The following is a 26789-nucleotide window of genomic DNA, read 5'->3' as shown; positions in this document are numbered from 1 at the left end:
GTGCGGCTGTTGTTTCTGCGGTTCCACAGGAACCCTGTACCGGTGCAAAAGCTGACAAAACCTTCTTTTTTTTAAAGAAAACTTTGACTCACCTTTCCAAATAAACTGCATACCTTACAGTCCCGAGGCTCGTTTTAAAGCGTTTTCAGTAAAAGTGCCGACGGTTTCGTGTAGCATTTTGTGAGTAAGCAGAAACACTGTGGGGTTCCTGGGCGGCAGGCTCCCCTTAAACTACTAAAAAATGCTCAAACACACAAAAAAAAAAAAAACGTATTTCCGAGCGACGATATTGGAGTTCAGCTCTTTCTGTTCTCCTCCGGGTCTCCTCTCTTCATCTCCTTTCGATTATGTCTCCAAACAGACGACTCTGTTCACTACATTACTCGGCCACTCGACCATTTCTCAGAAACCAAATGGCTGCAGTCAGAGTAACTGAAAGTGAAAGAGTTTTTGGTTTATTGTGCTCAGCACAGGAGATCCTTCCTGGTTGTGTAGCCTTTATGCTAAGCTAAGCACACACATTCAAACCACTACAAGTAAACATTGGAAGAATAAGATTTATTTCATTTGCATAAGACCTTTAAGACTGCTAATTTACAGTATCATAATCAGGTGTACAAAAAGAGACAAGAGGAGAAAGTCCCTTTCCAAATAACTACAGCATGACTACAGCAATTTGACAAAAAAAGAACATTTCCCAGAGCATCCCGTCCAAAAACATTTCATTTGAAGGATTTTACATGACAGATTCTGAGACTACCATTTGGTTCCATAGAAGAAAACAACTTTTTGATGCAAAATGTGTAATAGTTGTGATTTAACTATGGTTTTCTCAGGGATGGATTACCAGCTGGGCCTGCAGGACACAATTTAAATCACTTTCTACAGACATAGAGGCAATTTCTTCATTACTGTTGAACAACTAAATCTATAAGTACTATTAAGTGCTTGAGAGCTGCCAACTACCACAGCTGCTGTTAGCTGCAGTCTGTGAGCAGAGGCATCATCAGAGCATGATGGATCCAGTAGCAGTAAAGCAACATTATTTACTTTCTGCAATGACAGTTTTGCCCACAGCCTCAGCATGTAATGTCCCATCCCTGAGATCCTGAACTTCTCCATGTCAGACAGCCGATAGGCTCAGAATTCCTCTTCAGCATTGCGGGCTCTCGATGCCTTCAGTTGTTTCAGGCGTTCCATGCATTCTGTCAGGCTCCTCTCCCCGTGGACCTTGTTGTCCCGAGTGCGGACGTTCACCGTATCGCTTATTTTCTCCTTCTCGCCCACCACTGAACATGAAATTGGACAGGAAAAGAAAGGTTAAAACATCCTAATATAGTAACTTTTGAATCAACTGCACAATGCACTTTAGATTTATAGCAAGATCCAAAAGTAAATAAACCATCATTTAAAACGACAGTCTGGCAATCAAATTTACATAATTTTCTCCTTACTTGAAATACAGTCCACCAGCCAACATATCTGGTGCTGTTTCAAAAAGCAGACAAAATCTGAACAAAATTCCAGCTCTAAGACGTCTGCTAGAACAGTTTTTAGCTATGCCACATACTATGTCAATAAAAATGAACAAAAGTACGTCATGCAGAGTCAGAAACCACATAAGCAAGTCTGTTTGAGATCGCTTAAACGCTCAAGGCAGTCTGAGGCATATTTGAGCACTGTCAGACATGCAGTTTCTACAAAGCTAATGGTGGAATATATACTTCCATTAACTGTTAGCTACAGTTCCAGTGCAAAAATAAAGAAGTAAATTTCAGACACCAAATATGTCTTGACTCGTTGGCTACATTTGGGGTAAGAAGAAAACTGTACATCTTATTTATTATGTCTATTTCAAACTATTACAATTTGTTTCATGATTATAGTGTCTGTCCAAGCTCTTAGTGATCCAAGTGGATATTCTTGGATCATGTGAAAGAGTTATCAGAAGGGGTCTAATATTGTATATTATGGATATTATGCAACATGGAGTGCATTTCACATACAAATAATTGTCATTATTGGATTTTAGGCAGTTATCTGGTTATTGAAGTGGTCAAGTGAACAGCACGCTCCGATTTCTTAGATCGATTTAAGGCTGCTTTCGGATTTCAAAAAATCCAATACAGAGATCTGGATTTCAGATTAGTAATCAGTTTTTCTTAGTCTGTGCAAGTGCGCAAACAGAGGGTAGCAAGCAGCAATCTACACAGCACCTATGAAATGGCAACAAAACACTTTTGGAGTGATATTGAAACAAACTATGTGCTTCATGAAATTATAAATGTGAATATTCTTCATCTTCTAGATGCTGTATATTCTTGCTGGTAAAGTGACTTCCAGTTTAAATAAAAAAAAAACCTACAGCATGAAATTAGAATTTTCTCACGTCCTTCTTATTCTGAGTTTATTGGTGGGTTGGAAAGCAGAAATCTGTTATTGCCTGACTCATGTAGATCCAGAGTTTTCCCATTATCTGATTATCCAACTGCATGTAAACGCATTGAACAAATTACTGACAATCTGATTTTCTGCAGTTATTGCATTATTAAATGAAATGTAATCGCATTTACTGAGACCTAATGCAACTAGCGCAAACAGGGTGGGCTATTTGGCACAACATCACAATACTCCAAGACGTTTTCACAATACACAATTTCCATCATAATATTTAATTTTTCTGAGGTTTGATAAGTTGGAACAGACACAGTAGTGCCATATTTAAAAAAATACTATAAAAATCTATGAATAGAATGAATGTTTCATTGATACTAATGATATCCACAATATGCTCTGAAAAGCACTGTGAGACAAAGTGACAATTTATCACCATAAACCACCCAGATGTGAAGATGCTCTTTTCTATTATATCAACACTTCACTAAAAAGACTCATGTGGCACATAATAATGAAAACAATGAAGTTAACATTGCTGGATGAAGATTAGGGGTTTGGTATATGTTGCTGGTCTTTAATCAACAAGAACAGTCAAATTCTACCTAAAAGTTCACATTCATGAAAACCCTGCAGGATGTCTCATTGGCTGTAGATCAGCTCATACTGAGTACACTATCACAAAACAAAGTTTTCGTCTTTGATAAAGCTACAAATACCAACTGTTGGAACTCAACTTTATTTCAAACGGATGCCCATTTTTCAAACTACAATGTGTGAAAACAGCAGAACATAGTGCAATCTGCAAGGGGAGGATAATCAGTGGATTACTACAAGCAAGTGAAGGCTTGCCAGTTTAGAGTCCATGATTCAGCCTTTGCTTTCCAAGTTTTACAAAAAGCAATTAGAGCTGCTAGTCCATGTGTAGTCTGGCATGTATTAATGTCTCGTTCTTCAAAATAGCCCAACCAAGGAAAAACTCCTCAAGAAGAATACAAATATTCCAGCTTACAATTCTGCTCAAATTCAACTTTCAGTTCATCATCAGAATTCTAAACAGTGTAGACTATGATTCATAGACCTGGGGAAGTGTTAATTTTCTGACCTACTGAGGAGATGCATCTAATCACTTACCCAAGATAAAGTTGTACTGAGCCAACTGCGCATTTCTGATCTTCTTATTTAGAGTGCAGCCTGGGTCCAAGTCTACATCTGTCATCAAGCCAGCACTGTGGAACTCCTCACGAACCTAAATAGGGAAGACGTACATACTTGCCATTAACCTTGTTGTGCACATGCTAGGGGTGTAATGATGTAACAATACAGAAAAAATAATGAGTGCCTGAACATGTTTCTTGTGTTCATATGTTATATTAATATTAACTAGTGTTGGAGCTGTGTAACAGTAATACAGTATACCACAGTACTTAAAAATGAAAACAGTATTTAGAAATGATGACGGAATTTCAAATTATGACAGGTCAAATATCTGTTCCATGTCTGGATGGCCAAATGATTACATTCCACCCATACATTTCGGAGGGATCAATGACTGGTGGGAGCTCACCGATGGGTGGTCCTTACAGAAAGAGGGGAAAAGTCAGAGGCAGGAAAAACCTCAGGAAAAAAGTGAAGTCCACCTCACACTGGATGCACTGTCACATAGCATCGCGTAGCAGAGCGTTGTGTCAATGTGGCTTTAATTTAAACATAGTAATGACAAAATGCTTCGTGCCGCGCCATAATACACTGAGAAACTGAACAGTGCTAAGCACCGGCGCTGGTGTGTGAACCTTAAAAATAGTGGTATGTGTATAAAGCTATATATATATATATATATATAATATATATATATACACACACACACACATACATACTTGTTTATACGCACTGTTTATAAACTGTTAGATAGATCATTTGACATTTATTGAATGGTGTATTAAAAATTGTGCACTGTCCTTGCCTATTTGGTAAAACTATACTTTCATTTTAATGATTTTTTCAATTTTACAATAACACAGGATGTAATGGCAAAAAAGCATTATACTTCTTTATACCACCCAAACGCAACACCCACTTGATTGACAGCACCCCGATGCTTAGTTTTCACGGTTGACAATGATTTCCGAGACTCAAGATGGCATATTGGTGATGCAGTTTTAAAAGTTTTAAATTTTAATACAACTGGAAATTCTGTAAAAAGAACAGATTCTACACTATCAATCAATACCATGTTTGTGTTTAAAAGCAGATGTTTTTTAAATAATATGAATTAGATGAAACTTTTGTTGAAAGAAAATCTTTGTAATTTTTACACTGAACAACCCAAATAAAGGACAAGACAAAAATACAGACTTGAAACTGTTAAAACAGAATGTAATGTAAATTGAATGTAAATGTTATTGGATGACTATGAAAGTACATTCATGATTATGAACAAATAACTAAGCAATTAATAACTTTACCCTTTGGGCGTACTCTTCACAAGTGGGTCCAACAGGCACAACCATAACCTGACGTGGAGAAAGCCATAAAGGCCTAACCCAAAAAAAAAGAAAAAAGTAACATTTTTTAGTCACCATAAGCTTTAATTTAGATATGTCGATTAAAACTGTTTATATTCATAACTGCAACAATAATTCAGGACACTGCAGTCTTGCATGCAGTCTAGCATGATTTGTCTTATTAGTACATACCACTTCCCACCGTAGTTTTCTGTCAGGATGGCAATCATCCTCTCCACAGAACCCAGAATGGCTCTGTGAATGATCACTGGCCTCTTCTTATCATCTCCATCAGGACTGTAGAAAGAGACATTAACAGGTAAGTGGAGACTAAATGATTTCAGAGTCAATAGCAAAGGTCAAGTGCCTGTACACATGCGTGTAATAATATCAGGCAACCAAAAGGTGTCACTGTTGCAGTTGTTACAGGATTAAACTATAGATTTTAAGATACTGATGAAAATGGGTAAGGAACATGAGTAAGAAAGTGACAAGTAATAAGATGTATTGGCAGCAAGGCATGCAATAATAATAAACCATTAGGTCTGAAAAAATATAGGTTGTAGTTTACCTGACAAAGGTTAGATTGAAACGGATGGGTAGCTGAAAGTCCAGCTGAATAGTGGCACACTGGTGGTATCTGCCAATAGCATCCTTAATTTGAATGTCAATCTGAAACATACAGATTAACATACAAAAATAAGAAGCTAGTTCATATATTGTGAATTCAGTGTCTGAGTTAATGTCCGAAGACAGTTGTTACCTTGGGTCCGTAGAAAGCACCATCTCCTGGGTTCAACACCCACTTCTCACCAAACTCATTCAGGCTGTTTTCGAGTTGCTGTAGAAGCCAGAGGACAGAAAAAGTGTTGTTTATGAATGTTAGAGCACCATCTGCCACTCCTTTTGGAATGTACAACTATTATTTTAACTGTTTAAAAATGATCAGTGTTTACAATACAAATTAGTTTGATTCCTTAAAGTTTATCTATTGTTGACAGTGGTTAAGCTGTCAGTAGCACTGAGCTGATTTCCAACTTTACCTTCTCAGCTTGCTCCCACACTTCTGGTTCCCCAAGGAACTTCTCTGGTCTGGTGGAGAGGTTCAGTTTAAAGGTGAAGCCGAACACGTTGTACACAGCACGTAAGAAGTCCAGACAGCCCTTAATCTCTGACTCAATCTGATTGATTGAAGTTTTCAACAATTAATTAAAGAATGACTCCAAACATTTATGATACACTAAAAATTCCATAAAGTGTGTTCTCTGTGGAGGATGTGTTAACTTATTTTCACTTAAGACATGAACAAAATGTAATTTGAGTGGGGCGCCAAAACTTTTGCATACAACTATGAGAATATGAGACGTGTCATTGGTAATAAGGCTGTAGATACTGGAGAAACAAATCCTGTAGTGAGCAACAAGATTAAAAGAACAAAGAAGTTCAAAAGTATTTCAGATCTTGTTCTCAACCATCAAGTTCTGTCATCGATTTTTGCTACTCACTGGAGATCAATTTCCATATTAAGCAGCTCAAAAAACACCAAATATCTATACTAGAAAATATCAGAAGCATTTAATCTCTGAGTTGAGAGACCTAATGTTGTATCACCATCATGAAATAAACAAATTGTTCCCCCTTAAAATATTTAAGAAGAAAAAAAGCAGTATGTGGGTGGATCTGTGGGGCGCACCTGGTCCATGGAGCAGAAGATGTGGGCGTCGTCCTGCTGGAAGCGGCGGACGCGGGTCAGACCGGTTAGGGCTCCGGAGAGCTCGTTACGGTGCAGGACCCCGAAATCAGCCAGCCGCAAAGGCAGCTCTCTCCAAGAGCGTGGCCGATGGTCAAACATCAGACTGCAGAGAAGACGAGTTAGAAGATGCAGTGTATTAACTGCACTAAGCTTACATACTAACTTTTGTGGCAAAAGGGCATTCATGCATCCATCTTACAGTTTGTATTCATTTTTATAAAAACAAATTGTGATGTACAGTTAAAAGCTACAACACAGCTGCACCAGTTTATTTCTTGTATGATTGGTCATGTATAGTAACAAATGTGATACGTATCTTGACACTGTATAATTTTCCATAAGAGCTTGTGGGAATTTTTACTATATTTACTATCTGTTTATCACTATGCAATACAATAAGCTCATACCAGTGTCCAGGGCAGTTCATGGGTTTGAGGGCAAAGATCTCCTTCTCCACCTCAAAGGAAAACATGTTCTCGCTGTAGTGCTGCCAGTGGCCGGAGGTCTGCCAAAGCTTGCTGTTGTACATGTTTGGAGTGACCACTTCCTGAAACCCCCTCTTCCTGTACTCACTCTGTAGATCAGACAAAGGTGATGTCACAAACCTAACCCTAACCAGATCATAGCTTCTATCTTAAAAATCCATGTATCTCCACAGTGAAACACTGATCATAATTTGGAATAGATATCAATGTGCTCAATGGCTTTGGGAAGCATTATAATGACAGCAGAGACACTGTTGGAGCTGGATTAGTTTTACATGAAGAGGTACTGTAAAGAGGTCCACGGAGCAGAAGATGTGGGGGTCGTCCTGCTGGAAGGTAACATATGTGATTAACAACAAGACCCATAATTTTAATCCAACATGAAGTCTGACTGTAATAATTATGTAATGAATTACCTTTGTATTTGGCTGACCTTGAAAATAGCAGTCCTGTGAGAACTGACCTCACAGTAATGTAATAATATCTGCTAACAGATACAGCCATGTTACGTGTTGTTATTGAGTGTCAGTCTGTTATTGAGTGTAATACCGAAATGAATATCCAGACTATGATGGTTCAATTCCTGGCTATCTGTGGGAATTTAGGGAAATTGCAAAGATTTTAATCCATACAAATCAGATGGTCAAATCCTTTTACAAATTACAGTACAAAACCTCAGATGGTCAAAGCATAGATAAACACATGAGATCTAGACAGCACCACATATAATGCTACCATATTCCTAAACATCGTAGAATGAACAAAAATGCCAAGGTGTGCTGTATTTTCCTTCAACAATACACAATTTAAGGGCTGTGGTATGACTACATATTTCATTGTTTTAAAAGTTAAGGGAGCAACTGATGACTGAATAAAGCCTAATCTTGCCCTAACTTGATACACTATTTCATTCAGCAACTATGTAAATGGCGTTGGATATGTTGGATTTTGCTTTAGTGCTAGAATACGTTTTGATATTGACCCTTATCAGCTTACACAAATGATCAAGTAATATTAAGATACAGGTCACAGTACATTATGGACCACTGGAGAGGTTTCAGTAATGTACTTTCTGTTGGCTAGCTCTCTAATACTGTTGGGTAAAAATAAACTGGCGAGAATAATGCTTATACTCCTGCAGCAAAGATAATGTACTCTTTACATCAGACTACTGAGAAGCAAAAAATCTGCAGTGCTCAAAGTTAATGAACACACATTGCTTTGTTCGGACACATTCAGTGGTTGCCCCCTGAAGCTAACCTCTCAGTCATTAAAACTGTAATTTAGCATAGCCCGATATCCCCGTTTCACAAACGTCAGGATTTGCTCTGGACCATTATCAACACTGGATAACAAGCAGAGGAAGCTTACCCTTATAAACTCCACCAGTGTGTTGTAGATGTACGCTCCCTTTGGGAGGAAGAAACAGCTACCAGGGCTGAGGTCATGGAAGAAAAACAAGTCCTGTTCCTGAAAGAAAAAGGGAAACAACAGAAAGACTGTCTTTGTATATGTCTGTATAGAGAGAGAGGGTGAAAAAGGATGAGAAGGGTGGGGGAAGAGAGAAAAACAGAGAGAGAACATAATAAAAGAGAACAGAGAGAGAGGCAGAGACAGATGAAGAGAAGGGAAAGAAGCACAAATGGAGAGACAGCAAGAGACAGACAGAAAGAAAATGAAAAGGGGACAGAGGGAGAGAAAGCAAGAGGGTGAGAGAGAGAGAGAATAAAAGACAAGAAGAAAGAAGTAGCAGAAAGGAGGTAGAAAAAGGAACACAGGAGGAACACAGTCAGGCATGTCTGATTAGCTCTCTCTGTTTTGTTGTAACAAAGCGCTCCCTGTGTGCCCATCGGTGTGCCCGCTGGCAGATGGCACATTAAGGAGACAGGCATCTGCCAGCTTTCCCCACACAGACCCCCCACCAGACTCATCGGTGGTTAATAGAGAGGACACAGGAGCACAGGGAGTCTCCACACACCACAGCTCAAATCAGATTGTGGCCAGATTACAGCCTGAGTCATTAGTGCACCTAGCAGGACTGCACAATGCAATATTTGGACAGCATTATCACAAAATTGGGCTTTGTAGTACTAATATCACTGCAGCATCTAACAAATCATTTTTATTGTGTGACAAATCTCACACATTCCAAATGAGTGAGGTGTGGCTGTTAGGACAAATTGAAGAATTCACAAAAAATTTTTTTTGAAAAATAAATTATTTTCAGCAAAATAAAACAGACCAATGTTAAATCATGTTAAATGTTAAAGACAATCTGGTGTGCAAAGCTCTTTAGGTTTTTGGACACCAGACATGTCTTGGCTGGAGTAAGAGGGACACAGTGTAAATGTGACTTTTCATTCCTTTAAAAGTTTATCAGTGTGGTTTAATACACTGCAAAGCATATTACTATTACATTAGCTTCTGGCAGCCTCTCCTGTCTCACACTGTCCACCTTTTTGTTACCAACTGTTCGATACGGCGGGCCATTTCATTACTGAGGTTCGTTTTTCTCCCCCACACAAACACTGAACTCAGACCTGGGATAAACTGGACTAATGTTAATGGTGGTTCTATTGGAAATCCTATAGGTCAGGGCTTAATGAGTGTCTGGAAAATGGGTTCACAGTAAAAAGGGTTTTGCTGTTCTTCACAGCCGGGGACAAAACAGTAGACGATGGAGAGAAATTGTGTCACAGAGGAGTTATTGGCAGTACAGCAGCACTGTTGCCGCTAGTGTGTAATACCACGAAGTGTGTCTTTGGTAGAAGACATCTCCCAACATCTCCCAGTCCTAAGAATTTCACTTTTAGCATATTAATGAAAAAATATGAGTGACTGTAAGCAATAACATAATGGTCATGACCCCATGTTTGAATATAACACCTAACACGTCCTATTTCATAGTGATTCTCTAAAATTTTGGTAGTGAAACGTGGCTAAATCTGCTGCCATCAAGTCTACGCAAACACTTCCCCTCTTTTTAAGACCTCAGTATAACAATAATTATTTCATTTCCACCACATAACTGCCTGCACACTCAAACCTACAAATATATTCAAATAGATTGGCACTACCTTTACATGGTCTTTTCAGTGTTCTCCTGTCCTCTAGTCGTTCACAGGTGGTCAGTTTAGACCACAGGACTGCTGTACACTGTATATTTTTACTTGGTGGACTGTTCTGGACTAGTTTAATAAACAAGATGACTCAGTTTTTGACAGCCTTTTGGTATCATCCTACAGTTTAATTAGGGATGTCTCAATTTGTGTTTGGTCCAATGTGATTTGAGTCTTTTAATATTAAGTATGGGCCTCTGCCAATTAATCCTACAGTGAAATCAGTTCACTTTAGCGTGTGCATACTGTGACATTCTGGAGTGATATGTTTTTTTAGCCTATGTTTTCAAAACACCTTGACTGATTTGATTATGTGTATAACAGTGACTTTAATTTTTTTTCTTATATTGAAAGTATTATACACTCTGAACAGCTTTAGTTTCACTGGACTTCAAATATGAAATAAACATTTCTAAGGTGGTGAACATGCTTTGAGTGCATACTGCTCTAATGTATGCGCAGTAGTTAAACCAGAAATGGAGCAAGCGGTCGAAGGCACAACATTGTTGTGGTAGGTTTGTTTGTAACTGCTCATGACTTGAGACTTAAAACATAGTGAGTGTATTTGATACACGGTTTTGGTGGCATTGCCCACAGCAAGATACAAAAAAGAGTGTCTAGCTGTGTGCTTACATTTTACAAAGCCAAGTTTAGACGAACACTGGAACTGCAAATATTACACGGTTTAGGCTTCCTCTGCACAACAGTTTAACACAGCAGACATTTAAAATGCTTTGTTACCTTCTGAAAAAGCTAAAAGCTCCTCACCACTGCAGGTAGTGGAATAATATCTGTTTAAGGCAACTCAGCAGCGGCAGCGCAAAGAGAGCAAAAATGAAACAAAGGATCTGGACTGGATCAAGCTTACTTTAGCAGATACCTGACCTATTAAACCATAATTTGACATCCCTCATTTTAGTAACTAATACTACAAAATAAGACATCATCAGATATTTTATTACCTGAAATTTCCAATATCTGTTTTAAGACTTTATATTACATTCTAAGAATCCATAGGAACGCTGATTACATCTGGTGCCATGAGACTAAGCAAGAAACAAGTATGCATAAATCATACGTAAGCAAATCCATACCCGTCCCAGTTTGCGGTGGTCCCTGTTCCTGGCCTCCTCTTGGAATTTCTCCCATTCCTTCAGCATCTTGGGGTCAGGGAACGAGATACCGTAGACTCGCTGTAGGCTCTCCATGTCCGCCTTACCTTCCCAGTATGTGGAGGAGTTCTGTAGCAGCCAGAAATGTTGAAGGGTCAGCAGTTAGACAATAATAACTTTACTGAAGTATCATGGGCACAGTTCCATATAAGCAGCAGGACCTCAATAATGCTGGTGACCAGAAACGATTTATTGGAAAAATTAATTGAGCAGATGGTCACTGTCAAATCAAAACACAGTCTGCCCATTTTTTCAATTTTTATTTTTGTACACCAATTGAAAAATCCAGTTTCCTTTTTATTGTGTGAACACATCATGAAAAGACCAACATCATCACATCAAAAGGTAAGTCTGTACCTTATGGATCTTCAAAGCCTTGATCTTTCCGGTATGTCTTACATGGGGCCCTCTGCACAGGTCAATCAAGGGGCCACACCTTCACAGAAGAAAAAAAAAAAAACAACGGTCCACATCATTAGGTGTTCAGTAAACAGTACCATGGTGAATGTATGAGAGAAGTTCTATCACAGTCCTACCTGTAAACGGTAGTTGTTGGGGTGGTAACTTTCTCATTCAGGATCCTGCACTTAAACTTGTTGTACTGTGGATGACCCAGAAGCAAAAACTTTACTGGCATCAAACTTTAAGGTGCCTCAGCATAGGTGCCCTTTCACAGGTTCCATTTTCCCCCTCAGAAAAAGGCAAAGCTCCTACCTTGAACATTTCCAGCAGAGTCTCCTTCTTTATCTCCAGCCTCTCAAAGGGCTGCTTCTCCTTGATGATCTTCTTACACAGGTTCTCCAGACAGGGGAAGTCATTACTCGATACACCTCTGAGGGAGAGAAAGAATAAGATAGAAACAGTTCAGCATTCATGAATAAACATAAGTCCTGCAAATAAATAAATAAACCCAGAAAGCGGTGAAAAAAAATGCCAAACATCTCCTGGTTGCCACCAACGCAGCAAACTTTCTCCATTACCAGTCACCTCATTTGGCACTCTGGAGTACCTGTTCTGGAACTGACACATCTAAACCACGAACAAGGTGCAGCTTGACAGTCAAATCATCTCCTAGAATATCATTAGCATAAATTGGCTTTCAGTAAGAAAATAACAGCACTTATTATTTCCTCCCTCACACTAATTTGAAGCCAGAGGAAAAGCTCCCAGTCAAACAAAAGGTCAAATAAAATTGTTTATAACCAATCTCTTCAAACTCTATTCAAACAGACTGGCAGAATGCTCTTTGAAATTGTAATTTCTTAAGCATCTACTTAATATTCAACCACTGACAAATGAATTCATTAGACTTAAAAACCTGACCTTGTGGCAAGAGAATGGAATGCAACTCAAAATCCTACTCACTATTCAGGCCCTGTCACATATTTCGTTCACAATGGTTATCAGACTAGCTGGTAAACACCTGACTAACAATTTGCCTCCATATAAATGCTATGCAAAGTATGCTACATTCTCTCAGCTGTAGGAAATCGAAAAAGTGTTAAGACAGACTGAATGGAAACTTTTTTCAGCATTAGTGCCAGAAATTGTGTCAAAAAAGAACTATTAAAATAACTGCTAAATTACTGTGTCACTCTATGTGTTAAACTGATCTGAAGCAGGCTTGTGAAGAAATAAATCCATTTTAAAATCTTACTGAAAAAAAAATTACATGTAGGTCTTCTATTAATCTACCCGGACACTCTGAACCTCCTGTCGCTCTAAGCTTTTTGTATTTTTACTACGTATCCCTTTTGTAATTTTGAATTAAGGTTTGAAAGAAACAACTGAAGAATTAACACTTCTTATATGACTTTGAAAAATCAAAATGAGTTGAGAGGTTTCTTTGTTAAACATGATTCTTTATAATACCCCTACATACAGTCTGTTCAGAAATGTGTACATTGCTATGGTTATGTGGAACATAAGAAGAATACTAATACTCAAAAATATTAATTCCAACTTACTCATTTTCAAGATACATGTCATAGTAGAAGCCATTCTCGATGGGGGGTCCGTAACACAGGCAGCCTCCAAAGATTCTCTCCATGGCCTCCCCCATAATGTGGGCACTTGAGTGCCAGTAGACCTAAAGTTAAAATGAATACAGTAGTGATGTCATTTGAAGGTGTCAATCCACAGTCACTGAAATCGTTACTTAAAAGTAACAGTGTCAGAAAACCTATTTACCTAAAAGACACAACTATAATAGAAGTCAATAAGCAGGCACAGACAGTCAACAGCTGTTTACTGATGTTACTGATGCTGCACCTCTTTGGAGAGAAACACACGGTGCATTTCGTGTTTGCAAAAAAACACTTGTTTCATGTCCTTAAACAAACAGGTTTATATGTAATGTGATCATTCTTAATTATTAGCTGTCCATAGATCACTCCATTAATTAAAATACACAAGTGAGAATTTTATTAGAATCATGTTTTGGACAATTTGCCAATCTACTGTGTCTAAGAAACAGTATCTGCAGTGGATCGGTCACGTTTGGCCAATACGTGATCCATTTAATAAGGTCAATATCAGTGCATCCAGTGAATCAGATCGCTGCATCAGTGCCTTATCAGGCTTCAAAATGTTACAAATGCCTTAAAAAATGCATGTTTCACTCCTTGAATCCTGCACACAAGAGACTTGTTTCATTTTCAATTATACTGAAATGTAATAAATCATTTTTAAGTATAATGTTTTTGCTGTTCCATGGAGAAATGAGCAACTATTGCTTGTGACAAGTCCAACTTATGACTAATCTAAAACACTCAGCTGTAAAGCACATTGGAAAAAAGAAATGGTGAACTACTGTGGACTTACTGCTTGTGCCTCCTCATCATCAAACTTCAGCAGCTGCAGACTACAGTCTCCCTCCAATGGTCTGTCCAGGTCCCACACAGCATTGTTCACTTTGGCAATCACAGTGTTATCAGCGAGGCCTTGGCTGTGTATTGATGGTTTGACAGAGCACAGAAAATATAAACTTAGATTACATCACACAAAGATCCTATCAGCCATATATAAACTCTGTAAAACTCCTTTTGACTCTGAACTAAAACACTGACATTAATTAAGCCATGGTCAAATTATTATAAGCTCAATCATCTTTGTTCATTACCACTCAAGTGTGTAACTGATTATAAAGTATGCACTCCTTTTATGGCCAAAATAAAATCATCTGGCTATTTTCTGCTACTGTGTATTTGTGTTCAGTCTATTTTGCAAAATAATTCTGAATCAAACCAAAATCATGGTGAAATGTGAAAATCCAAAATGCACATGAATTGTTTCCCAAAGGATCATAACTAAAAAGAATAATTTCTTTTTGGCCATATTTCTCTAACCTGATGCCACAGGCGACCTGGTATGGTGTGGTCTTCCAGGACTCTCCATCCACTACTTTTCCATCAGGAAGGGTGATCTTTATGGGCTTGCTGCCCTTCTCTGCCCTCTCAGCCATCAAAGCATCATGCTCAGCTTTCAGCTTGTTGTACAGGACCAGACGATCATCTATATATTGAGGTGGGGGACTGAGCTATGGGAAAGAGAGGAACATATACTCATAATGCCCAGAAAATAAAAGTTCTTAATCCCAGTCATGAAATGTTGAAGGTAGAAGGCTGGTTTGTGGAATTACAGTCACCATTATGGGAATAATATCCTCTACGCCTTCTAGAAGTACTATAAGGAGACCCAAACACAGATATGTCAAATGTAAGACTTGTTACGGCAACACCTGTTATAATAATTCTCATATAGGTCTGAAAGGATCCTCCTGAAACACAATATACCAGTGAAGGCATCCGACAGCAAAAGATCAAAGCCTACCTTTTTTCTACTGTCTTAAGAAAACCTAGCAATTTTTGTCTTTTATCTCTGACACCATTTGAAAATGCCAGTCTTGTACACTGTGAACGTTGTTGTTGTTAAACGTGTTAGTGTTCCTCATTAAATTAAGTACAGGTTTAATATGACAAAACTCAAAAACATCTTTCTGATTACATCACCATGCACCAGTGGGTGGGGAAATATAACATTAACCACACCCCCACCTAAGAACAAGCAAAATATTCAGCTAGCTCAGAGATCATAATGTGATTTCCGAGCTGACACACTGACCAACTGACACTAAGCCAAAAATGTCTCTATCTTTCACTTATAAACTACCGTTTCAGTGATACAAAGTTACTTAAAACAACAAAATTATGCTTTTAAGATTGCAAAACTGAAACCAAACTGGCATCAACGAACGACATCAATCAACCTGAGAATTTGTTTGGTCAGCCAGCAAAAGCCGAGCCACAGATACTGTTCCAGGGCTAGCTACCTCAGTTCTGCCGCTCGTGTCTCCTCCAGCTCCTTTGTTCTTCTTTTTTGCTCCATCTTTGCCAGCCTTGTCTGGTGTTCCACCCTGAGAGAGATAAATAGGTGAAGGAATGTGAGTGAATACAACTACCGGCTCTGCAGAGTAAATATGCTACTCCACCTATAACAAGGAGAAGTGTTAGTCACCTGAAACTGTTGCTTTCTGATTACAGTAGTGACTCCTCATATTAATTAAATAAGAGTGAAGTGGTAGACGGACAAAAACTTCATCTACCAATTAAAGAGTAATGCCTACAGAGTATGCACTGACTTTTATAAAAAATAAACTAGATCAAAAATACGCTCAGCAAATGTGTGAGTTTGAGTCAATCTTAAGTTAATCTTGCACTGCATAAATGTTTAAAAAACAGAACGACAGAAATAATATATACATGTATGTTGTTATATAGTAACATACACATATTAACATTCACATATAATATTAATACTAACATTAATATTACGTTGAGTTCTTTGGCTATAAAAAGTAAGAAAAGATGGGCTTTTTAAAAACGTTCCTATAAGAATAAAGTTTTTTTGGACTTTTAAGGTTAAGTTAACCCAAACATTACATCCATTAGAAAAAAGGAGAAGCTGACAGTGGTTTCCAGCCATTTATGGACCTTAAATTCGACTATATGTAACGTTCTTATGTCTTAATATCGGTATGACAGATTACAATGTAGATTCTAACTTACTATTAACCTGGCGAGAATAAACAGATCGTTAGTTTGTGGTAATGTTGGAGTTAGCTAGGCTAACGTCTGTCAATGACAGCGTGAACTGAATGAAGCATGTTAGCTAGCTAGCAGGCTAACCCGACTGTGTAAGGACGTTGGCTTTAGCGGTAACTACCTGCTTGCCTTCGCCGACTTGCAGCCCTTTTATTTGTTCAGTAACAGCCTCGTCCGCCATCGTGGGAAGACAGAAATAAACGAATAATACAAGAAGACCCTACAAACAGCAATTTTGTGCAGTCTTAGCCACCTCTTCACCCGTACCGGCATACAACAGCGTAGTCAATGCTGATGCAACTAGCGACATCCGCCTCGTGAACGAATCATTTCGTTGAATCGGTTCTTCTCAGTAAACCGGTCGAACCGATTCACAAGTCCAACTGGTTTAACATTCTGAATGATACGATGTGTGAGAGGTCTTCTAACAAAATTGGAGTATTTTTCATAATTTAATTGAATCATACTATACAGTATCACATGTAAGGATAACTTCGGTTGCATGTCTTGTCCGTTGTTGGTTCATCTGTAAATGCAGCCCCGCCTGTAGACTAGAAGAGTGTGGAATGATGTAGGTCCGGCTTGCCTTGTGAATCAACGAGTTAGTGAATCTTCGATTCATTGGCCAGTTCTGTAATGGTTCTGTAAACTGTATTGAACGGCTTTTCGCCACATGCAACGTTGCTGTAGTGGGCGGGGTTTCTTTGATTGACAGCAGGTTGCAACCAATTACTTGGCTGTACACCGCACCGTTGGCGTCTCAGTGAAACGACGCAGTGTTTGAGCGCCTAGTGGCCGCGTTACGAACAGTAGATTGTAAAACAGGTAAATTAAGCTCTTTAAACTAACGTTTTCATGGAACTAAAGGCATGTAGCTTGTTTTGGAGAGTTTTCCCAAAAACCTAGGGGAATTCCACCGGTTTTTCAAAGAATTTGGCATAATTCCGTTGCTGTGATGTAAAAGTCATTCAGAGTGGTTTGATATGAAATGGTTGAATGAAAGTTACAGATTCAGATTTCTTTGCAGTGGTGTTGATAGGAAACAGGGGTCGCTATATCTGCAACACAAGTATAGCCATATTATTTACTATCCTAAACCACCAGTAAACCTACACGTGTCTTCTGATTTTTTAAACATATGTTGATGGTGGTAAAATAATGGAAAATAAGAAAAAAAAAATTCTCTGGAGACTATTCTGCCTTACAGCGCCCCTCCTGTACATCTCATAAATCTGATTATGATCCCATTATTAAGTGCATGTAATCACACTCACTGTCTCAGGCATCAGGCGTTGTATTCATAACTTTTTTGTTTAATAACTTTCTGTTATGTAGCTTTTAGAGGCATTCAACTCTGTAGACGTCTGGTTCCTATCACTAGCACTGTGGAAAAACTCCAACTTGGTAAGTTTGTCAAGAATGCAGCATTTCACACCAAACCACTCTGAATGACTTTGTTTATATCTTAACCATTTAATTATGTGATAACGTTTGAAAAAAAAGAGCCATTTCTCTTTTAAAAGTATTTTAAATGAGCAACGTCATGGGAAGACATTGTCGTCTAAGCCATGATCTCATATGACTGTCATATGGGGGGGTGGTATTATGGCTAAATCAGTTTAGCTACCTTTGTTTATAGCAATGGGTAATTTCACACCCCAGTTGGAATATTAAATCATAATAATGATAATTACCAAGTTACTTTACCAAAATAATTACCAAAATGCCAAGCTTACCAGAATTTAGAGAGATTTCCGTCTGAACTTTTATTAATTTAAAATCCTGAGTGGCCATGTTTCTAAAAACACTGTGAAACACTGATACTTTAGCAACCTGAAGACAGTACTAATGAGAAGGGTTTCACTACACAGTAGAAACCATAATTCATGGCTAGAGTGATTAACCCATTAATGCCCATATTGGAAGTAAAAAATTTCTGTTGGCACAGCGGTTCTTAGAGGCTCACTGGGTGCAAATTTGAAAACAAAATTGAAATTGGTCAAACGGTTTGGCTACAGTGTTCAATTTCTGTATTATATATATTTTATTTAGTTTTTGGTAAAAGAAAAGGTACTTTTTTGTAAATTGTACATATTTTCATGAAAAAATTAATGTTCTGCTCATCTCAGCTTCTCATGAAGTGATGAAATGGACCATTATCTCAACAACTCACCATCAACATTTTAATTATCACCTTACACAAACACACAAAACACACAAAGAGTGTGTGCTATCTAAGAGATTTCAATACTTTTCAATGGGAAGTCACTCTGTATTAGACTAATTGAGTGTTTCCCTTAAACACAACACAATACATACACACATGCACATGCATGCATGACCACACTTCACACACAAACAAGAAGATGGAAGATGAGTGAAAGCTCCAGCTCATCTGGCCAAATCAAACTTGATGGAACTCATTGTGTATGGCTGTAGAGAGAATCTTATGGATCTTGCAACAGGAAGGGGAAGACTCCATTAGGAATGTCTGAAAAATTCAGTGTGACAGTGTGAGGATTGTTTAAAAGTTATTTTTTTAAGCTGATCCTAGTTCTCTTCATTTGCATCACCCTTTAATAACTAATGGAAGTTAAATGGTCAAAGCAGTAGGGAATATTGGCTTTAATTATGATTGACCTGGGCTGTTTATGCAAGCTGCAAAATTAACTGTCTGGTACATTATTAAGTTCTACAGTACTTGCCGCTCTTTTTTTTTACCAGCCTCATTAAAATCAAATGCTAAATATGGTCGTGGACTGAACCATTTTACTGGCTTCTGCACAAATCACCTGCTTTTAATTGGTGGTGGGTGTTCATTTCTATCCTTGCATCAGTGTCATGAGTAAAACACATGTTTCTAATGTCTTTTCATATTAAAGAATTCCTGCAAACCTACATTAACACTTGCTTTGTGCTGTACAGGCTGAGTCCAGCTGAGATCACCTTCTCGAATGAGTATTGTTTTGTCATGAAGCCTGTGGTGAAGGCTTTAAACATCCTTCAGTCTCAGACAAACACACACATGGAATGGCTCCTTCTTTTGATCTTCTGGCTACAAGCAAAACTCAGAAGAACGAAAGCTTCCTCTAAGATGTGTCTAGCACTCATCAGAACTATTCAGGATGGTGGGGTGATGGAAGACCCCAAGCTAATAGCCACAGCAGTCTTTCTGCCACAGTTCAAGACTGCTTGGACTGAGAAAGCTGAGGCAGGAATGTGCAGATTAAGAGTAGGCATTCATGATCAGGCATCAATGTTTATCAATACACTGGCAAATTTTCCTGATGATGATTGATATATATCATCAAATTTAACATGAAAATCCTCTGACTGTAGACAAACAAGACCTTGTAGTATATCCTCATAATAGTATTTCTAATAATAGTAAAATAATGGCAACAAAGGGTTTTTGTTGTGCCAACATACTGACCACTTGCATCTTTACACAGTGCTATGAAAGACAATGCATTGCTTTGTTTTCCCCCATAATTAATCAAACTGTAGCGGACTGCACAGGTGATTACAGTACACCTCTGTGGCCAGTACATTACACTACTAAAATAAATAGTGGCAAGTAGGTTTTACTGTCATTTTAATACAGAAATGCCACAAGTTTCTAAATATAATAAAAAGTCAATTGATAGTAGATATATTTAAGTTTTATTATGTGCCTAATAAATAGTGTACTTTAGTGTGTCACAAACTCACAGTTATACATTATTATTAATCCAAGTTTCATCCTTTGTGCTCTGCACATCACTATATCACCATGTGTTCATACAATAACATCATGGACATCATGATTTTGTCTGCGTAAGTACTATAAAACTCTTCTTGAACAAATGACACAGAATGCCATGGAAGAAGTTAGGCAGCATTTATTGGATGAGGATGATTTATTCTCATCAGTGAAATCACAGATTACAGCTTGACGGGTGTCTTGCTTGTGGAAAATTTCCCTACAGCAAAAAAATGTCCCTAAAACTCTGTTCAACTGTCCCGGAGTTCACTGCAAAGTAAGCAAGACTGAACTGTGCTAGCTTTGAAACTGATTTGAAATTCACAGAGTAATAATCTACAAGGTTTCTGCTGTTATGGATATTTGATATGTAAGCAGATGTGCTGATGTCACATTTCTAAACAATTTTTTTCTTCAGGTCACTCAGTCCTCACATACAGTATATATACTACATACTTGTATATGGTTACATTTTGTAGCAGTACCTCTTTTAGTTATATGAGGTACCAGTTGTCCTCATTCTATGTTCTGACTTGCACTAAGAAGGGAAATGTTTCAGTTGTTTTTGGTTCAGTTCCCCTTTTTTCTCTAGCCTTTCATTGCTAGTTCTTACCTGCTTTTACCTTTAATGTGGTCACACAGATACGTTTGATTGTTATTTATTAGTATACTTTATTTTATGTTTATATATATTTTTATTTTTAATTTCAGTTTTTAATTGTATTTATTTCATGTTTATTTCATATAGCCTTTTATTAATGCACTTAGTATACTTACATATATATTTTTTATTCTATTTAAAAATGTTTATCCATCGCTTATTTCGTATTTTAAATTGGGAATGCACTTTATTTTGTAAAGGTGATCTGAAATTGAAAATCACGTTATATACATGCTCTTGCCCTGCCTGCATTGCCCAGAAGTGGCACTTTGCCAACCACACAGTAACTTTTATTCAAAGTCACTTTTGTTTAGTTATACTTTTTTTAGCTGACTTTTACATAAGTAATTTTATTTTTACTAATTAGCACTATTAGTACATTTACTTGAGTAAAATAATTTAGTAGTCTCTACACTCTGCTGAATGGTAAGGGCTTACGTTTATGTGCATAGCTGTTTCAATTTGTGAGTGTATGGTGTTTGATTGACGATGCTATCTTGCTGACTTAGCAAACGCATGGTAATACAGAGTTAATCGTCCTATATAGATGCATCAGAAACATCTAAGAAATGCGTGCTTACCTTAGACGTCTCCTACATATCAGTTTTGTATCAGTAGCCTGAGTTTAGCCAAGAACTGACGTCTTCAATTGCAAAAGGGATGCAAACATTCGTTGAGAGGATACGTTATGTTACCAATTAAATACAGAAACTAAGGTGTTTACCTGCCTACAGTGTTAGAAATAAAGGTTCTGTACAGGTACATTTTTTTGTTCATCAAAGTACAAACAATGTAAATGTACCCTCAAAGGTACAACAGTGGTTTTATGGTCCAGTTGTGTATCTTAAAGTTTTTCCCAGTGGAAAAGTACATATTTGTACTTTTTCATAACATAATGTTTTAAAACAGAACAATAAAATAAAAAGCTTGGAGATGAGGCGGGGTGTGTGGAGTCAATACAACTTATAAAATATCATTTCAGTATATTATGGTACAATTATGTTCCCTTACTAAAGGTACTGAGATGTACCCTTGAGGGTATCATCCCAGTGACAAGAGGGGTACTGCCCCAGTTTTGTAGTTTTATTCTGAGAGTGTATGCAATCTATGCAAGCTTGAAAACATGACCCACTGGAAGCACCTGGCATCAGATAACTGCACATTTATTCTTGTTTACATATAAAATGGTGTTCGCTGTGAAATCACTTTGAACTGGTGAAGGCAGAGTTGATGGGTGTGGTTATTCTAGTAAATGGCGAGGCTCTAATTTGCTGTGACACAGAAATAAGAACAAAATCTCAACACCTTGTTGGATCTCATGCCTTTTTTAAAGGAAAATCTTTCATCATCTCTCGAATAAAATATACAGTGATGAGTGCCGCATTCAAGAATGGCAAGGAAAATGCAGGTTTGTTTACTTTGTTTACTAAGTCAGACGTCTGTGGGGAATACAGATGTTTGAATTCAACCCTATCTGCATAAACCTTTGCCTTGATTTCTACCACATTATACCCTAAACACAGTGTAACCACAATACCCTGAGGGATGTGTCTTTCGACAAATGAAAGATGTAGAGTGGGGGAATGAAGCGCATATAAATGTGTCACTTTATTACCCAGGTGAGTGAGGAGAGGTGAAAGTCTGTTCAGGCGCGGATTGAGTGTGAGATTCAATTTCATGCACAGACACTTGCTTAAGAAGGTGAGGCTGTGTCAGATTGACCGGAGGGGCTCGCGGAGGGCTCTTGTAATTTTCCACGCTCTTGACTTGGCTCGTGGGCCAGCGAGTGCATTATGATGCCGTATCACTGGAGTTGTCACGTGAACACTTGGCTGTGTGTTTGCTTGTCCTTCTGGCTGTGAATGCATGAGTTTGAAGAATTCTTTCTTTTTAAGAAAAAAAAACAAAAACAACAGTCTAAAGACCAATGTGGTATCTTCATGAAATAACTGGGAAAAAGATTCGAAAGGGAATGAAAAAACAAAACAATTATGGCGACACAATCTCACATATTCGCTCATATTTACTGACATTATTTTGGGTCAGAAGCCTATTAAATTGGTAGCCTAAATGTTTTGATGATTATCTTTTAAGGCAGAGGTCATCGAATAGATTTGACCTGGGGCCAGACTTTGCAGAGCAAATACTTGTTGTGCCAGGCCTCAACATATCCAAGTAGTTTATGTGTCTATCACTGAAAGAAAAGACAATGTCATGAATACACATCCGTGGCATAAATCCATAAAAAGTGAAAAATATCTTATTGAATGGTTTGTATATCCAGCTTCAGATATCTGCGTAAAACGTAGAATTTCTATATGTGGCATTAAGTCTAGTGGAACAGTAAATATAGGCCGCAATTAGCCAAGGGTAGGCATAGGCCTACTCAGATTGATTGCAGGCCCAACCTAATCAAATAGGGAAAGAATATTTTTTAAGATAGTGACATTTGATTTATGTTCAGTGAGAGCTGTCGTATTATGGCCAATCGAAATAATTACGCTCTCCTAATCATTCCTTAATATGGGCAGTATAGTCCAATCAAACAGTCCCAAGCCCCATCTTAGTTTCTTAATCATCCAGTCACTGCTTAGCAACTGCTGCTATCCACCATTGCCTCAAACGTTCGGTTATGTTAAACCTATACCTGTATAAGGGTAGATTCCGCCCAATTAGAATGGGCTGGGGCCAGAGAAAACTTGCTTTTGGGCTGCATTTGGCCCACAGGCTATTTGATGATTCCAGTACCTTGCGGTTTGTAAATGTCTTCCCTAGTCTTAATAATTTTTATATGCTAATCATAAAACATGCTAATCAGTATAACAATCTCGACCACAGAACTCTTTTCTTATTTTACTCCACATAAACACAAGACAACAGTCAAACGTTAAAGGGCTCACCCCTGCCATTAACAATCGTAATTCATTTTTACATGATCATCTTCCAACAACTCTTTATCCCTTAAATTAAACAGGATATTTTTGTTACTGTACCTTTAAGACTGATATATGTAAATGATCTCTGTTCTGATTGGTTGCCTGTATTGTGCCTCATTTCAAAAGCAGATTAGCCTTAAACACTCTGTATAACCTCAGTGTGAATAAGTGGGGCTAAATGGCTGTAGCCTGAATAGATGGATGCTTGTTGTTGGTTGTTTTGACATCACTAAAACACTTAATTCAAAATGGGCCATTTTTAGCTTAGTGCCCATATCTGGATTTTATGGACTTGGAAGTAAGCTGTACATAAGTGAGTTGTACATGAAACTTCAACACTATTTTCATACAAACATGAACATCAAATTCTTATTTCAAAAGTGAGCAAAATTTCCATGATATAGACCCTTTAAAATAGCTAATCTACGAAATAAAACTGATGAAAGCAGATGAAATGGGATTTCTAATAGCACTGTTTGGACTTTGTTTCAATTCCCCTGACTAAGCTTTGAACTCTTTTCTCCATAAAACAGACGTCCTCTCAGGGAAACATGAAAGAGTCTGCCTTATGCTTCCCTTGTTTGTTTAATTCTACCCATTTAAACCACTTTGGAGGAGATTAGCTATAACAGGTGACACCGGCGAGTTTCAGATGGAGGCCGAGGGCCTGTGCTGGCTTTCAAAACAGGCAGACTCAAAGGATAGGCTGATGGCTTATGCAAATCGACCTTAAGGATGTCAGTAATTTATTCTGAGGAAGTCATCTGGGCCACAACCTCATTCTGGCCTGCAGAGGAAGCGATTTTTGAGACATAAAAAGAAAAAAATAAACCCAGCAAATTATGTTCGGGGGATTATTTTTTGTGCTGCTATGTCCTTATGCTAATTGCACGACCGCTCGGCATGTCGGTTTTAAAATTGATTTTTAAGGTCTGCGGCTTCAATGGCTTTTATGCAAAATGAAGCTAGGAGAACAAGCCGCTTAAAATTGACCCCAAGGTAACTTCAAAACACACGTTCTTAACTTTAACCCAAGGGACGCAAATGAACTTGAATAATCCAACCTGCTTATCCCAGAGGCATATGTGCCTTTGTAGGCATGCCTATACGAATGATGAAACTTTGGGTAGGTTTTTCAAAAGACTACTGTCTGATGGAGAATTTCAATTAGCTTACATCCCACGTGAGATCAGTGGTTCAAAAGTTTAGCATCTACCAGTCCAATAGGTTTTAAGACATCCACATAATGGATTTAGCTGCTAATGTGTGTATGGTGTGTATGCATAGTATCATTACTTTTTTTCTCAGGTTGCTGGTGTATACTGACTTCTACTAGTGAGTTTACATGCATGTCCATAGTATACCTATTTATTTTTGTGTTTATTGTATCCCAAATTGCATCACAAGCCTGTGCCTGAGAGTTTGTGAACAAGGAATGCAAATTGATTATTAATTTTATGAAAGTAAAAAAAAAAATGGATTTTTATCATTTGTTTGGAGCATACTCTAATGTTGTATAATAAGTTGGAAACACAACATAACTTAATAATTGTGTTTACACATCTAAAACTCTCAATTTTATTGTACAGTAACCAAATAATACAAGTATTGTACTCAAATATTTTAGATGTTGGCATAGCATAGTGGGTAATACCACTGCCCACTTCTCAGCAGACTGGGGTTTGATTCCCTCCCAAGAAATTTATGCAGGAATAATATGGGTGGTCCTTTTTTTATATTGGCCCAAGGAACACAAAGTCCATTCTTTCTATAAACAATCTGAAAAGGTGACTTATCAGACCACAATACATGTTTCCACAGCACATTAGTGTAGTTCAGATAAGCTAGTGCCCAGAGAAGTCGGCAGCGTTTCTGGATGTTGTTGATGTATGGATTCCACAGTCCAAAGGTCACACACATTCAGTAGTGGGTTTTGGCCTTGCTCTTACTGCACAGAGATTTCTCTGAATTCCCTGAATCTTTGATATTATGCACCATAGAGCATTTAATACCTAAAATCCTTGTAGTAGCTTGTTGAGCAGTTTTGTTCTTAATTGTTGGAGAACTCGCCGACGCATTCTTTGGCAGACCTCAACCTATCCTTGTTCATTAAGGACTACGCCTTTTCTGGATGCTTTTTTATATCTAGGCATAATTGCATCGCTGGTTGTGTTGCTCTTGAACATTTCACAATGTTCCCAGTCTTAAATGGACCCTGTCTCAGTTTCTTTGGAACCCACTGAGGCATCAATTTCAGAATGAGGGTGTTTTTACAAAAAACAGTGAACAAGGTATTTACTGTTATACTGCTTTCATTTAAATACATGCCAATTTGGATTTACAAGTCATTGCTTTCTGTTTTGATTTGCATTTCACATGTTGTCCCAGCTCTTTTTGAATTGAGGTTTATGTATAGTACCAAAACAATGTATGACTAAGAATAGCAGAACCCTTTTTGGTGCTATATAGAAGACTATATTACAGGGTCTTTAAAGCAGATGTTCCAGCATAGAGAAGACTAGGTAACCATACAAAGCAAAATTTATTCATTCAAATGGTTCTTTGAGTGTACAAAATGTAGGAATCTAACCATCTGCCTGTTTAATAGTTAGTTCAGCAATTTGTGGGTGTATTTAATCTTAAAATTAAAGGTTCTGAAATGTTTTTTGCTCTAAGAAAGACCTTTAACTGGTACAGAATCTCTACATTATGGCCTCGTTCAGACTGCCAGCTCAAATCCGATTTCAAATCCGATCTAAAAAACACATGAAATCTGATTTTTGCAAATCATATTCAAACCATATTTAGAGGTTGGAATGCGATTCCTATCAGATTTTTACAGATGCGTCCCTGTCTGAATGCTCTGGCTGCTCAAATCAGATTTCAAAGTGTCTTTTGCATCATTTGCAACATGACAAACA

At 37.8% G+C, this 26789-nt stretch overlaps 1 protein-coding gene across 1 annotated transcript; it reads right to left on the bottom strand.

The window, feature by feature from the left end:
- Positions 1 to 539: 539 nt before the first annotated feature.
- Positions 540 to 16835, bottom strand: tars1 (threonyl-tRNA synthetase 1). Its single transcript, XM_036598535.1, has 19 exons — positions 16651 to 16835; positions 15758 to 15841; positions 14775 to 14965; positions 14251 to 14374; positions 13395 to 13516; positions 12142 to 12259; positions 11964 to 12028; positions 11785 to 11863; positions 11350 to 11496; positions 8508 to 8606; positions 7059 to 7225; positions 6592 to 6754; positions 5942 to 6079; positions 5662 to 5739; positions 5470 to 5570; positions 5091 to 5195; positions 4860 to 4932; positions 3529 to 3643; positions 540 to 1289 (listed from the first exon to the last, which is right to left on the bottom strand). The coding sequence occupies exons 1-19, from the start codon at positions 16708 to 16710 to the stop codon at positions 1141 to 1143; spliced, it is 2178 nt and encodes a 725-aa protein (XP_036454428.1). The 5' UTR covers positions 16711 to 16835; the 3' UTR covers positions 540 to 1140.
- Between the last annotated feature and the right edge of the window lie 9954 nt (positions 16836 to 26789).

Source organism: Colossoma macropomum, unplaced genomic scaffold (assembly GCF_904425465.1).
Source record: "Colossoma macropomum unplaced genomic scaffold, Colossoma_macropomum, whole genome shotgun sequence".
NCBI lineage: Eukaryota > Metazoa > Chordata > Actinopteri > Characiformes > Serrasalmidae > Colossoma > Colossoma macropomum.
Note: the sequence above shows the minus strand (reverse complement) of the source record. Positions and strands in the feature narration are given on the sequence as shown.